Raw genomic sequence first — 11,382 nt, 5'->3', positions numbered from 1 at the left:
GATGTATATACGCTGTTTGATGGAGAGTGTCAAAGCAGTGATGCCAGATAAAAGCATCGTAATTAAACGCACAATTTTTATTTTTCGCTTTTTGGGATTTTAAAAGTCCATCTTTGTTTAACGAAAATACAAATTTCTAACAGATTTGGTGCAACATAATGTGGAGATTTTGTCACAGAACAACAAAATATCCTCCTAAGCAATATTGATGTTAGGTCCTGCGCTTTTGACCGTTCGTTCAACCACTGTACCTGCCGTACACTTGCCAAAACAAGGGTCAGTTTGGACGAAAATGACCAAATTCCAACAAATGGAAAACGATGGCGAGCAAATAAAAAGGTTTGTTTTTGGCGGTAAATCCAGAAACGGTGCCTCGTACGTAGGTGAAAAGCTGGAAATACTCATACCGGAGGTAAGCAACTCGATTGCTCCGTCCAAACTGGAAGCGATCGTTTGCGACGATTTTGTTGATTGGCGTTGGGCTGACGCTTGCGTCCGATCAAGTGTCAAACTTGCTACAATCACCTCGCTCGCATGCACATTGCGTTCACGGAGCATCATTTTAATTCGGGATTTTCGTTGCCGTTGTAGCTTCCACTGCCGGGTTATTCGTTTTACACCTGGCCGTCTGCACCGGTGCTTGCCTGGTTTCTTTGGGAACGACGCCATTCGCTCATCAACAAACGAATACTAGAGATCGGTGCCGGTACGGCGCTGCCGGGGCTGCTGGCAGCAAAGTGTGGAGCTCACGTAACACTCAGCGACTGCAGTACGCTACCGAAGACCTTGGAACACATACAGCGTTGTTGTCGATTGAACAATCTTGTGCCCGGACCCGGCAAGGACATCGAAGTCATCGGACTGACGTGGGGACTATTCCTGGAGCAGGTGTTGCAGCTAGGACCGCTGGACTTGATTCTCGGTTCCGACGTGTTCTACGATCCGTCGGTGTTTGAAGACATTTTGGTGACGGTTTCGTTTATACTCGAGGCAAATCCGGGCGCGAAATTCATCTGCACCTACCAAGAACGGAGTGCCGACTGGTGTATAGAGAATCTCCTGAAGAAGTGGGATTTGGTTTGTTCCGTCATCAGCTTAGACAATCTCAGTGAGGACCTCGGTGTAGATCCACAGGAGTTGATGGGCAACCATACCGTCCATTTGTTGGAAATAGTGAGACAACCGATTGGATAGGCCCTTCACAAAAGCTACTGCCATGTCTTCCACCACCGCTGCGGCCAGCACGATCGCCCGAGGCGTGCAAAAATTGTTCGTAGGCAACCTGCCGTGGACGGTCAGTACGAAGGAGCTCAAAACCTACTTCTCCAAGTACGGCCATGTCCATTCGACGAACGTAATCTATGACAAAACGACCGGAATCAGTCGTGGGTATGGGTTCATCGTGTTCAGCACGCGCGAAGGCTTCACCAATGCCACCAACAACCGGTTACACGTGCTCGAGGGACGTGTGCTGGACTTGCAACCTGCCTCTTCTTAACATGTAAGCATAGGATACGGACACATTTCGAAGGAATCGCTTAAAAACATGCAATGTAATCGAATGTATGATTTCATTGAATAGAAATGTTTGATTTAGCCATAAAACTAACCACGCCACTCCGGCGATCAATTTATTCCGAGTCCATCAAATCATCCTCTCCGTCCTTCAGACCCATCTCGTCCGCATATTCCTCTTCGGTGATTTTCTTCTTTTTCACCTTCTTCAACAACCGTATGTCGTTGGCCAGCTCGTCGAGCTCTTCTTGGGTAAATTTGGGCCGTTTCTTTTTCACCGGCACCACAGCACCCGCCTCGATCGCGGCCTTTCGTGTTTGTTTCTTTTCCCTCCGTTTCTTCCTTATCTCCTTGCGCTCCTCACGCTCCTTGTTGGCCAGCTCCCAGGGAATCGATTTCTTGCGTATAAGTTTCTTTTTGCCCTTCCATTCGCCTGTTTCGGCGTACGTTTTCAGCTTGTCCTGGAATGAGGCCTGCTTTTGCTTATCCTTGTAAGCCAGCGCGAACACGTCCACCGTCTGCTCCGGACCGCGGAATGACTCCTTAAACTGTGGCTTAATTTCTGGCATCCGCGGTAGCTGCAGCAGTCCGTAGCTTGTTGCCACCTTGCCGAGATCGAGGTCCTTCAGGCGAAGGATAAGGTTGCACTCGTGTTTACTGTACGCCTGCACGTGCGACACAAACGCTCGGTTGGCTTTGTCGAATGTGGCCCGATCTTTCGTCTGAAGCTGATGCAGCGTGTGAAGGATTTCGGTTAGCTTTAGCTCGGGAAGCTTTAACTCGATTTCCTTCAGCGAAACTTTTTGATTACGGGTAAGAAAATTCACATAAGCATCCTCTGTCGGAAGCAGCATTATGAGCGCATTTCCTTCCGATCCTTGGCGTGCCGTACGACCCACACGATGAACGAATGCGGCTGCGTTCGATGGTGGTTCCCACTGCAGTACCCAATCCACCTCGGGAATATCAACACCTCGGGCAAGTACATCGGTACACAGGAGCAACGCGCTATCCGCTTCCCGAAACGTCTTCAGTGTGCGAAAGCGTTGCGATTTCATTTTTCCGTGCAAGGCCAGTACCTGCATCGATGATACAAGCTCCGCCAAAGCGACGGACCAATACTCGACGCAAGCACACGTGGGAAAGAACATCATCGCCTTCTTCACGTTCCTAGTGCGTATGAATTCCAGTAAAGCCCCCAGCTTTTGCTCTGGCTCAACGATCGCGTAGTAATTTTGCAGCAATTTCGGCGTACTTGTGCTGGCCTTTTCGCGGACACTAACCAGCACCGGATTACGCAAACCAGCGCGCATCAAATCTCTAACCTCCTTGGTTTGTGTGGCGGAAAACAAGCCGGTACGACGCTGGCGCGGAAGGTACGTGAGGATCGTGTTGATCGTCGCCTCAAACCCCATATCCAGCAAACGATCCGCTTCGTCTAGTACGAGCAGCTCTAAGCTCTTCACCTTGGCGGCCAGATTTACGTCTCCCTTGCGTTCGAAAAGATCCTGCAGTCGACCAGGGGTGGCCACTAGAATGTTGACACCATCTTGCAAGATAGCCAGCACATCGTCTTCCACGGCATTTCCCCCGATCACCATTTTCTGTCGAAAGCAGGCCAACTCTTTGTGGCTTAGAAATTCGGACAGTACTTCGTGTATCTGGGTGGCCAATTCGCGCGTGGGAGAAACTATAACGGCACCGATTTCGTGCTTTTTCCACGCCTCGCTACGCTTTCTTTTGAGCAACAGCTCTAGTAAAGGGACGAGGAATGCTAACGTTTTGCCGGATCCCGTCACTGCCTCAGCAGCTACGTCTTTGTAGGACATGAGAAGCGGAATCGTTGCGGCCTGGAGTAACAATCATAATGTTAATTGCTTGTGCATAATATTAACAAGTAATGTAGCAGTAACTCTCAGCTCACCTGCACCGGCGTCATCCTATCGAATCCAAGCCCTTCAATCACCTCGAGCACTGGCGCACTTAGCGATGGGGATAAATCGCTCCATTTTGCACTAGGTCGAGGCATTTTCTACGCTATCGAATGGTTCTGCTTTAGCTATAATTGCGATTACTAAACAAAAAAGCACTATTCCCAACACGATTCCTCAACGAACGACGAAGCACATGCCCATGTTTACTTCCAAACAGCCCGTTTGACAGCTGCTGGTGTTGGTTTTGACAGATGGCCGACCGCCCGGTGCGTAGCCCAAGCAAAACAAACCAGGTGGTGAAACGATTGTTTACGGAAGCCCTGCCGCCCTACCTGAATCGAACTGTGGAGTGAAATATATAGAAAAAGAATCGGAAAGCAGTAAGAACCAGCTCGGAAATGGCACAGAAACGAGCATCGAACGGAGCACGCTTGCTAAAGGAGGAAAGCGATCTGATGGTTATCAGGCCGCTGGGCGCCGGGCAGGAAGTGGGCCGATCCTGCATCATGCTCGAGTTCAAGGGGAAAAAGATCATGCTCGACTGTGGCATCCATCCGGGACTGTCCGGCATGGATGCGCTACCGTTCGTCGATCTGATCGATGCGGATCAGATCGATTTGCTGTTCATCTCGCATTTCCATTTGGATCACTGCGGTGCGCTGCCATGGTTTCTGCAGAAGACTTCGTTCAAGGGCCGCTGCTTTATGACGCACGCCACCAAAGCCATCTACCGCTGGATGCTGTCCGATTACATCAAGGTCAGCAACATTTCCACCGATCAAATGCTGTACACCGAGGCGGACCTGGAAGCCAGCATGGAGAAGATAGAGACGATAAACTTTCACGAAGAACGCGACATCCTTGGCGTACGGTTCTGGGCGTACAATGCCGGTCATGTGCTGGGAGCAGCTATGTTCATGATCGAAATTGCAGGCATTCGTGTGCTGTATACGGGTGACTTTTCGAGACAGGAAGATCGGCATCTGATGGCGGCCGAAATACCGGCCATGCGGCCCGACGTGCTCATCACCGAGTCAACGTACGGAACGCACATTCACGAGAAGCGTGAGGATCGCGAAAATAGGTTCACCTCACTGGTGCAAAAAATCGTCACACAAGGAGGGCGCTGCTTGATTCCGGTGTTTGCGCTTGGCCGAGCGCAGGAACTGTTGCTTATATTGGATGAGTACTGGAGCCAAAATCCGGACCTGCAGGAGATCCCGATCTACTACGCTTCGTCGCTGGCGAAAAAGTGTATGGCCGTGTACCAGACGTACATCAACGCGATGAACGATAAAATCCGGAGACAGATTGCCATCAACAATCCGTTCGTGTTTCGATTCATCTCGAATCTGAAGGGAATCGATCACTTCGACGATGTCGGTCCGTGCGTCGTGATGGCATCGCCCGGCATGATGCAGAGTGGACTATCCCGGGAGTTGTTCGAATCGTGGTGTACGGACCCGAAGAACGGTGTCATTATAGCGGGTTACTGTGTGGAGGGCACGCTTGCCAAGACGATTTTGTTCGAGCCGGAAGAAATCACCAGCATGAACGGACAGAAGCTGCCACTCAACATGTCGGTGGACTACATTTCCTTCTCGGCGCACACGGACTATCAGCAAACGAGCGAATTTATTCGACTGCTGCAACCAACGCACGTGGTTCTCGTGCACGGCGAACAGAACGAGATGGGACGGCTGAAATCTGCACTGATGAGAGAGTATGAGGCCAACCCGAAGGTACAAATCACGTTCCACAATCCGCGCAACACTCAACCGGTGGAGCTTTACTTCCGGGGTGAGAAAACGGCCAAAGTAATGGGCACGTTAGCTGTCGGTGAACCGACAGACTGTCAGCGGTTGAGCGGGGTGTTGGTGAAGCGCGAATTCAAGTACCATCTGCTGGCACCGACCGATCTTTCGAAGTACACCGATATGAGCATGTCGATTGTGACCCAGAAGCAAAGCATCCATTGGCCCGGGTCACCTGTGGTGCTGAAGTTGCTTTTGGAGCGTGCCGGTGGACCGGGATCGGTAGTGGAATGTGCGGTAGCCGTGGGAAGCACCGCGACGGCGCGGCTACGGGTGTGCGATTGCATCGATCTTACGGCGGACGGGAAGATCGTTACGCTCGAATGGCAAGCGACACCGGTGAACGACATGTACGCGGACATGGTGATGGCCTGCTTGCTGCAGTGTGATATCGCGGGTAGCAACGTGATCGGCACGCGGATGTCCAAGGTGGACGAGAAGCACTACCAGGACTGTCTGATCGAAACGCTACAGGAACTGTTTGGCGAACAGTCGATGGAGAAATTCATCGACGCGGACCGGCTGACCGTGACTGTACGCGGCAAGCGAATCGTGATCAACCTGCAGACGCACGAGGTCGAATGCGACCAGGACGAGCAGCTGTACCAGACGGTGTACATGACCGTGAGGAAACTGCGACAAAGCTTGCTGTTGTAGGTGGAACAGGGCAAGCCCAAGAAAATTGTACTAAACTAAACGATACTAAGGTATAGAATAAATTCTTTCTTTACGGCAAGCACAATAAGGGTAATTTATATAAATATATATTGTATACTATAAACCGATCGTACAGGGATTGCATTATGACGTATCGAATATTTCCTTTTGCAGTCTATGTAAACCAGCTGGTACAGGGGTGGATTAGCTTTTGGAGGCAAGGATTCAAGTTACAGGCAGCCGTACGTCCGTCTTGTCCGGACATCAGACAACCAGACACCTCCTCTACCCTGCGATCCTTCATAGTTTCCGGAATAAAAGTTTAGAGCTGTAGTTTTGGATGAAACGGCGCGTGTAAAGAAATGCACTTTGCGTATTACCTTTCTGTCGGTTAATACTGAACATATTAACGGGGTGCTACACATACTGTCTGGAGTCTAATTGCATCATTGCATGCATTCTACTGTCCTAAGAGACCTACGCACGTGCCCACAGACTATCGAGCTGCTGCGTTTGAATAAGTTGTAATAAATAACATACACATACATAATAAAACAAAACAATAATACAGTAGTACCGTAATATACACACTTACGTACACAATAATGCTACATTTTGGTAATATCGCTAAATAGTAAAATCTTTGTAACTTAGTGGAGTCGATGAGGTTGGGAGGGAGGCTTAGCTGCTGTGTTCCTCTTTCAAGCGTTTAGCTCGTCGTGTGTGCCGCCGGTTCCCGGTTCTTGTCCGGGACCATTCCACATACTGTCTCTGCGTGTGCGTGCGTGTGTAATAGCTAGTAGCTTGCAAGTACTAATTTTCACTCATCATTACGAAGCATTTCCAGTCTCTTGGTTCATTGCATGCACGTGTGTTGTGTTCTTCTAAAGAATCTTTCTCCACCCATGCATGTACATTTTGTTTTTACTTCTTGGCGAATTTTTTGATCAATACTCAACCGATTCCCGCGCTTGGGAGCAGTTTCCGAATTGCCGATATCAGCTTGATTGGGTATAGAATACAGCAGCAATAAGTTAGTTTGGTTGCCTAGCAACACCAGTCTGCTTCACTTTCGTTTCTTATATCCTTCGGCGTACAATCAGGAGAACGGATTGCTGCGACGCTTTAGGGAACCGAACTTTTTCTCCGCCTCCAGCAGCATCTTCTCGTTGCGGATCACCTCGAACGGGGCCATCTTGAGTAGCTTCCCACCGCCACCACCTCCACCACCACCACCACCTCCAACTGCACTCGTCAGCCGTGTACCATCGGCCGCTCCAAGCGCTTCATCCGCCAGCTCGTCCGACGGGAAGTCCTCGAAGCTCATGTTGCTGAATCCCATTGCTTTGGTGCTGGATTTTGAGCTGCTTTTCGGTTGTTTGACCGTTTGGTCATCTTTGCGGCTTTTCCCGATGCTTCCAACGCCACTTTCCAGCACCGCTTTGCGATATCCGCTCACGTTCGCTTTCATTTTCTGGCCAAGGCTGGCGGCACTGGACGCTTCCTCATACGGACGCCCGTGACCGGCGGCGCTGGCACTGCTACTGCTGCTCTTCTCCTGCAAATGATTGTACCGCACCTTTTGCTTTTTGGTCAGAAATCCTTTGGAGGACACTTTCACAACCGTATCGCTGCTATTGTCGTCGTAATCGTCCGACTTCAGATTACGCACGTCATCGTCATCGGGGCAGAAGTTGACGTAGTTGTTGTCGGGCGATATCGAAGTGACGCTATGCGAGGGGATCTGGCTAAAGTTTACGTAGTTGCGCCGTGCGGTCAGGTGCTGTTGGCCGCTGTAGTGGAGATGGCTGTTCATGGCTGTATCTGCCTGCTGGTTTTGGTTGGAACCGGTTGCGGACAGGGACGAAATAGTCGACGGCACTGATGGTGGTGGCGCGGGGAGTATGGGAATAGTCTGCACGGAGCTGTGGGTGTGAGGAATTACGATGTGGGTCAACGTTACGCCACCAGACTCGAGCGTAACGCGGGAGATTAACGATTCCTGAGGTGCGTGTGCGATAGGAGCTCCTGTGGTAGGGGAAGCCACCATTTGCGTTGGCAGTGATGATGTGACCGTTGCTGGCGAAAGGGCCGAAACAACGGGAACCATCGGCACGATGGGAAACGGTTCCAATCCGAACAGATCGCGCCGAGCGCTTGGCGAGTCTTTTTCTCGTTGCGGTTGTATCGGATCGACGGTCAGATCGAAAAATTCGTTGCAAACAGAAGCAGGTGCAACAGGTTCGCGACTGGCTGCGGCCGGTTTTATCGGTGTAGATGTAATGAAATCGCCCGCCATCAGCTCTATTCCACCGCCGGTAGGACAGTGCTCCGGGATGGGATGTACTTCGGGCAGAAACTTTACCCCACTGTTCCGCTTTGGCACGAATGGCTTACGAAACGGAGCCATCGCGAACGGATCCAGCTCCGCTTCATCTGCTTCATCTTCCTCGAGATTGCTGCTTCGTTGCTTTTTTGCAACACCCAACTCGTCCTCGGGCGTGAATGGATCCATCAGGACCTCTTCCCCACTCGTGTTATTCTCTGCCGCCGACTCATAGTCCAGCTCATCGTCCAACAGCAGAGGCTTCTCGCCCTGAATCATATCCTCCTCGGCGGAATCGTCTTCGTCGATGACGCTGTGCTTGGAACCCAAATGTTCCCGCTTTTTAACGCGAACCCGCGTCACTATTCGGCTCGTGTTGTCCTCGTTGGTGGTTACGCTTTCACACTCCGCATGGTAGGCACTTGACCCGCACGTCTTAATACTTTCGCTAATACAATCGTCCACACTCCCCTCCCCGCCAAACACTCCCCCCCGTACGAATGGTTTTCTGCGGGTCGGCTCCTGAGAAGGAACCTTCGCGTTGGGTTCGTCTCCCTCCGGGAAATCATCGTTCGCACGCAGATCCGACGCTGATCCAATCGAATCATCGTCTGATGCCGCGTTCCCGTTCGTTGGTGCATTCACCTCTTCTCTATTTCCATTCTTTTTCCCCGAACGACGATCCTTGGTGCCCTTCGTCGTGGCGGTGCTGGTCGCCGCCGAATCTTTGCCCGCTTGAGCGACTTTACTGCGCAGCTTCTTTACCAGCTGTACGTTTTTCATCTGACTCTTGTCCACCTTATGGTACACGGCTTGCAACTTCTCTGGAATGTTGCTCTCCACGAACTGTTTGAAGCTATGCTTCTTGGCGCTTCCACCACTGGCAACACTGTTGGCATGAATTCCTGCTGAACCTGTGCCACCAACACCGGACGATCCGATCGACTCGGAGTAAAACTCCGAATCACTGTCGTCAGAGGTGATGTCGTTGGAGTTGAGCTTTTCGTACTTGTTACGATCGTCCAACGGGAGTTTGATGAAGCTGGGCGAGCCCTTTTCACCACTGCTGATAAGATCGTCCAGCTTCAGATTCTTTGGTCCGAGTCCGACCGTTTTGTCTACTCCCGCTTCCTTCTGCGAGTTGCCAATACCCGTGTCTAGGCCATTGCCGCACGGTTCGGTCGGAGTGTTTTCTATCAGACTTTCTTTGCCGGTTCCGCCTTGGCCACTTCCCACCGCATACCGCCACCGGTCACTTATTTTGGAGGCCAGCTTCGAAGAGCTACTTTTTTGCTTGAAACGTTTCGGCAAAGTAAATGGCGCGGAACCGAACGGATCTTCCTCGAGGGTAAGCAGATCCTTTCCAGACGCTCCTCCGTTCGTGGCAATCATGCCGGTCGATAGAGCTTGCGAAAGTGATCCACGCTGGGAGCTCCAGTATGAAACGCATCGGTCCGATTTCATTTCCTCCGGCGAGGTCACAATCGAGGTTTGACTTCCCTCGAGCCGCAGCTTATCGAATTCGGCACCGAACAGTTGATCCTCGGTTAGTGTTGATATGGGGCTGAATGGCGAAGGATCGCCGAACGGATTCCACGTGGACGAACCGGACAGGGGAGAGACTAGCGATTTCTCACTGTTCGAGTTGCTAAGCATGTGCTGCTGCGAATGCGACAGCACCGTTGGCCGCGGGCGAATGGAAACCGTGGTGGTAGAGGTCGACATTGGATCCTGCTCGAAGGGGGACAGCAGAGCAGCGGGTGATACAGCTGCCGAAGGTACCGCAAATCTACAAAACAGGACATTTAATTACGTACGTATGGTGACGGTAACGAACGGTTACCTACCTAAAACTATTTGAATCTCCTTCCGCAGGACTTTGTCTCGGTACGGACGCACCGAGGAACTTGTCGTCAAAGTTGGCCACAAACTTATCACATTCTACGATAGCTGCCGGAATGGGCGAGATGACGTTTTTCGGCGAGGGATTCAGCGGTATTGCTGCCAGTGTGAGCCCAATCGACGGTGTGGTCGAAGTGTGCTGCTGCGTCGGTTTCGGTCTAGATCGCGGTGCTACACTAGTTCCGTGTCCTATGCTTGCTGCGGCGGTGGCGGCCGTATCGTAGGAAAGCTGTTGGTGCGAACCGCACACGTTCACACCAGCGTTATGCTGATTGGTCGTCGTGGACTGGGGCATCTTAACACACACGGTAAGATACGCCGTATCCGATAAGCGAGCTGTCTTTCTTTTCCTTGGCACACTCTTCCTTCTCACTGCACTCAATCATTCCCCATGGCTGGCTGTCTGGCTGGCTGGCTGTGTTACCTTGTGGAGAGAAAAGTGGGAGCCGCACCGCGTTGCATGCGTGAAATCAGTAAACTGCGTCGGAAACGTGTAAGCGCTAGATACGCGAGATGAAACGGGAGATCGGCAATCATAACTGGACTTTTTGTTTACATTGACCGATAAAGCAGAACCTGTTAGTTGTGGCCTGCGTGGGCGAGCATGGGATGGGAGTACAATACAACACTGTAGCGGAAGATAGCAGGAACAAACACTGGGAAATCAGACACCGACTGCTTGGACGATGTCTTTAGCCCCTAGCACTGCCGCTTTGCGTTTGCACTATTCGGAAGCATGAGAAGCAGGCACTGGCGCAATGTAAATAACAGCTGCTCTCCACTCTTCCGTTCTGTTATTGCTGGGGCTACATCGCTACGTCAGCGATAAAAAGCACGCACGATGATGAAACCGTACCTCAAATCTAATCTTTCGTCCTTGCAGTTAAATACGTTGTGACTTAATGTAGCAAGTGCCATCCACGTACCTGTGGTAAATGGAAGTCTATCGCGTAGAGCTTCGATCCAATCGCCAGAACACTAGACGCGAACGCTACACGGCAACCACCGATGCACCGATATTGACCACAACTAGTGAACGGGAGTATAGGCACGGGTTTTGTTGTTTTCTTTCGCTAGCACAGATATTAAGTACGATTCTGCTTCGGTTACTAATTCATCTTTGGCAAATTGTTTTTTTTTTTTATGTCGCAAGATTCGGAACCACACACAACAAGGTTCACCTCAAGCCACAGAACCAGTAATGTTGTGAAGCTCTTTCCTTGGCAGTTGCTGT

The 11,382-nt window shown here is 51.0% G+C and overlaps 5 protein-coding genes across 7 annotated transcripts; 3 read left to right on the top strand and 2 right to left on the bottom strand.

Annotated features, from left to right (window-relative positions):
- Nucleotides 1–94: 94 nt before the first annotated feature.
- Nucleotides 95–1,609, top strand: LOC118507954 (methyltransferase-like protein 23). The gene is made up of 2 exons (XM_036047280.1): nt 95–412; nt 592–1,609. The coding sequence occupies exons 1-2, from the start codon at nt 209–211 to the stop codon at nt 1,192–1,194; spliced, it is 807 nt and encodes a 268-aa protein (XP_035903173.1). The 5' UTR covers nt 95–208; the 3' UTR covers nt 1,195–1,609.
- On the top strand, nt 439–1,609 carry LOC118507960 (SRA stem-loop-interacting RNA-binding protein, mitochondrial). Its single transcript, XM_036047287.1, has one exon. The coding sequence runs from the start codon at nt 1,217–1,219 to the stop codon at nt 1,496–1,498; it is 282 nt and encodes a 93-aa protein (XP_035903180.1). The 5' UTR covers nt 439–1,216; the 3' UTR covers nt 1,499–1,609.
- On the bottom strand, nt 1,588–3,730 carry LOC118507946 (probable ATP-dependent RNA helicase DDX55 homolog). Its single transcript, XM_036047271.1, has 2 exons — nt 3,440–3,730; nt 1,588–3,365 (listed from the first exon to the last, which is right to left on the bottom strand). The coding sequence occupies exons 1-2, from the start codon at nt 3,542–3,544 to the stop codon at nt 1,632–1,634; spliced, it is 1,839 nt and encodes a 612-aa protein (XP_035903164.1). The 5' UTR covers nt 3,545–3,730; the 3' UTR covers nt 1,588–1,631.
- On the top strand, nt 3,710–6,229 carry LOC118507945 (cleavage and polyadenylation specificity factor 73). Its single transcript, XM_036047270.1, has 2 exons — nt 3,710–5,970; nt 6,095–6,229. Exon 1 carries the CDS (start codon nt 3,848–3,850, stop codon nt 5,918–5,920), a length of 2,073 nt encoding a protein of 690 aa, XP_035903163.1. The 5' UTR covers nt 3,710–3,847; the 3' UTR covers nt 5,921–5,970; nt 6,095–6,229.
- On the bottom strand, nt 6,025–11,355 carry LOC118507940. 3 transcript variants are annotated; one of them, XM_036047255.1, is made up of 3 exons: nt 11,075–11,355; nt 10,094–10,572; nt 6,025–10,035 (listed from the first exon to the last, which is right to left on the bottom strand). In XM_036047255.1, the coding sequence occupies exons 2-3, from the start codon at nt 10,441–10,443 to the stop codon at nt 7,020–7,022; spliced, it is 3,366 nt and encodes a 1,121-aa protein (XP_035903148.1). In that variant the 5' UTR covers nt 10,444–10,572; nt 11,075–11,355; the 3' UTR covers nt 6,025–7,019. The 3 variants fall into 3 exon arrangements, with proteins under 3 accessions (XP_035903148.1, XP_035903149.1, XP_035903150.1); XM_036047256.1 differs by lacking the exon at nt 11,075–11,355 and adding an exon at nt 11,005–11,021; XM_036047257.1 differs by lacking the exon at nt 11,075–11,355 and adding an exon at nt 10,705–10,723.
- Between the last annotated feature and the right edge of the window lie 27 nt (nt 11,356–11,382).

The sequence above is a fragment of the Anopheles stephensi genome, chromosome 2 (assembly GCF_013141755.1).
Source record: "Anopheles stephensi strain Indian chromosome 2, UCI_ANSTEP_V1.0, whole genome shotgun sequence".
NCBI lineage: Eukaryota > Metazoa > Arthropoda > Insecta > Diptera > Culicidae > Anopheles > Anopheles stephensi.
Note: the sequence above shows the minus strand (reverse complement) of the source record. Positions and strands in the feature narration are given on the sequence as shown.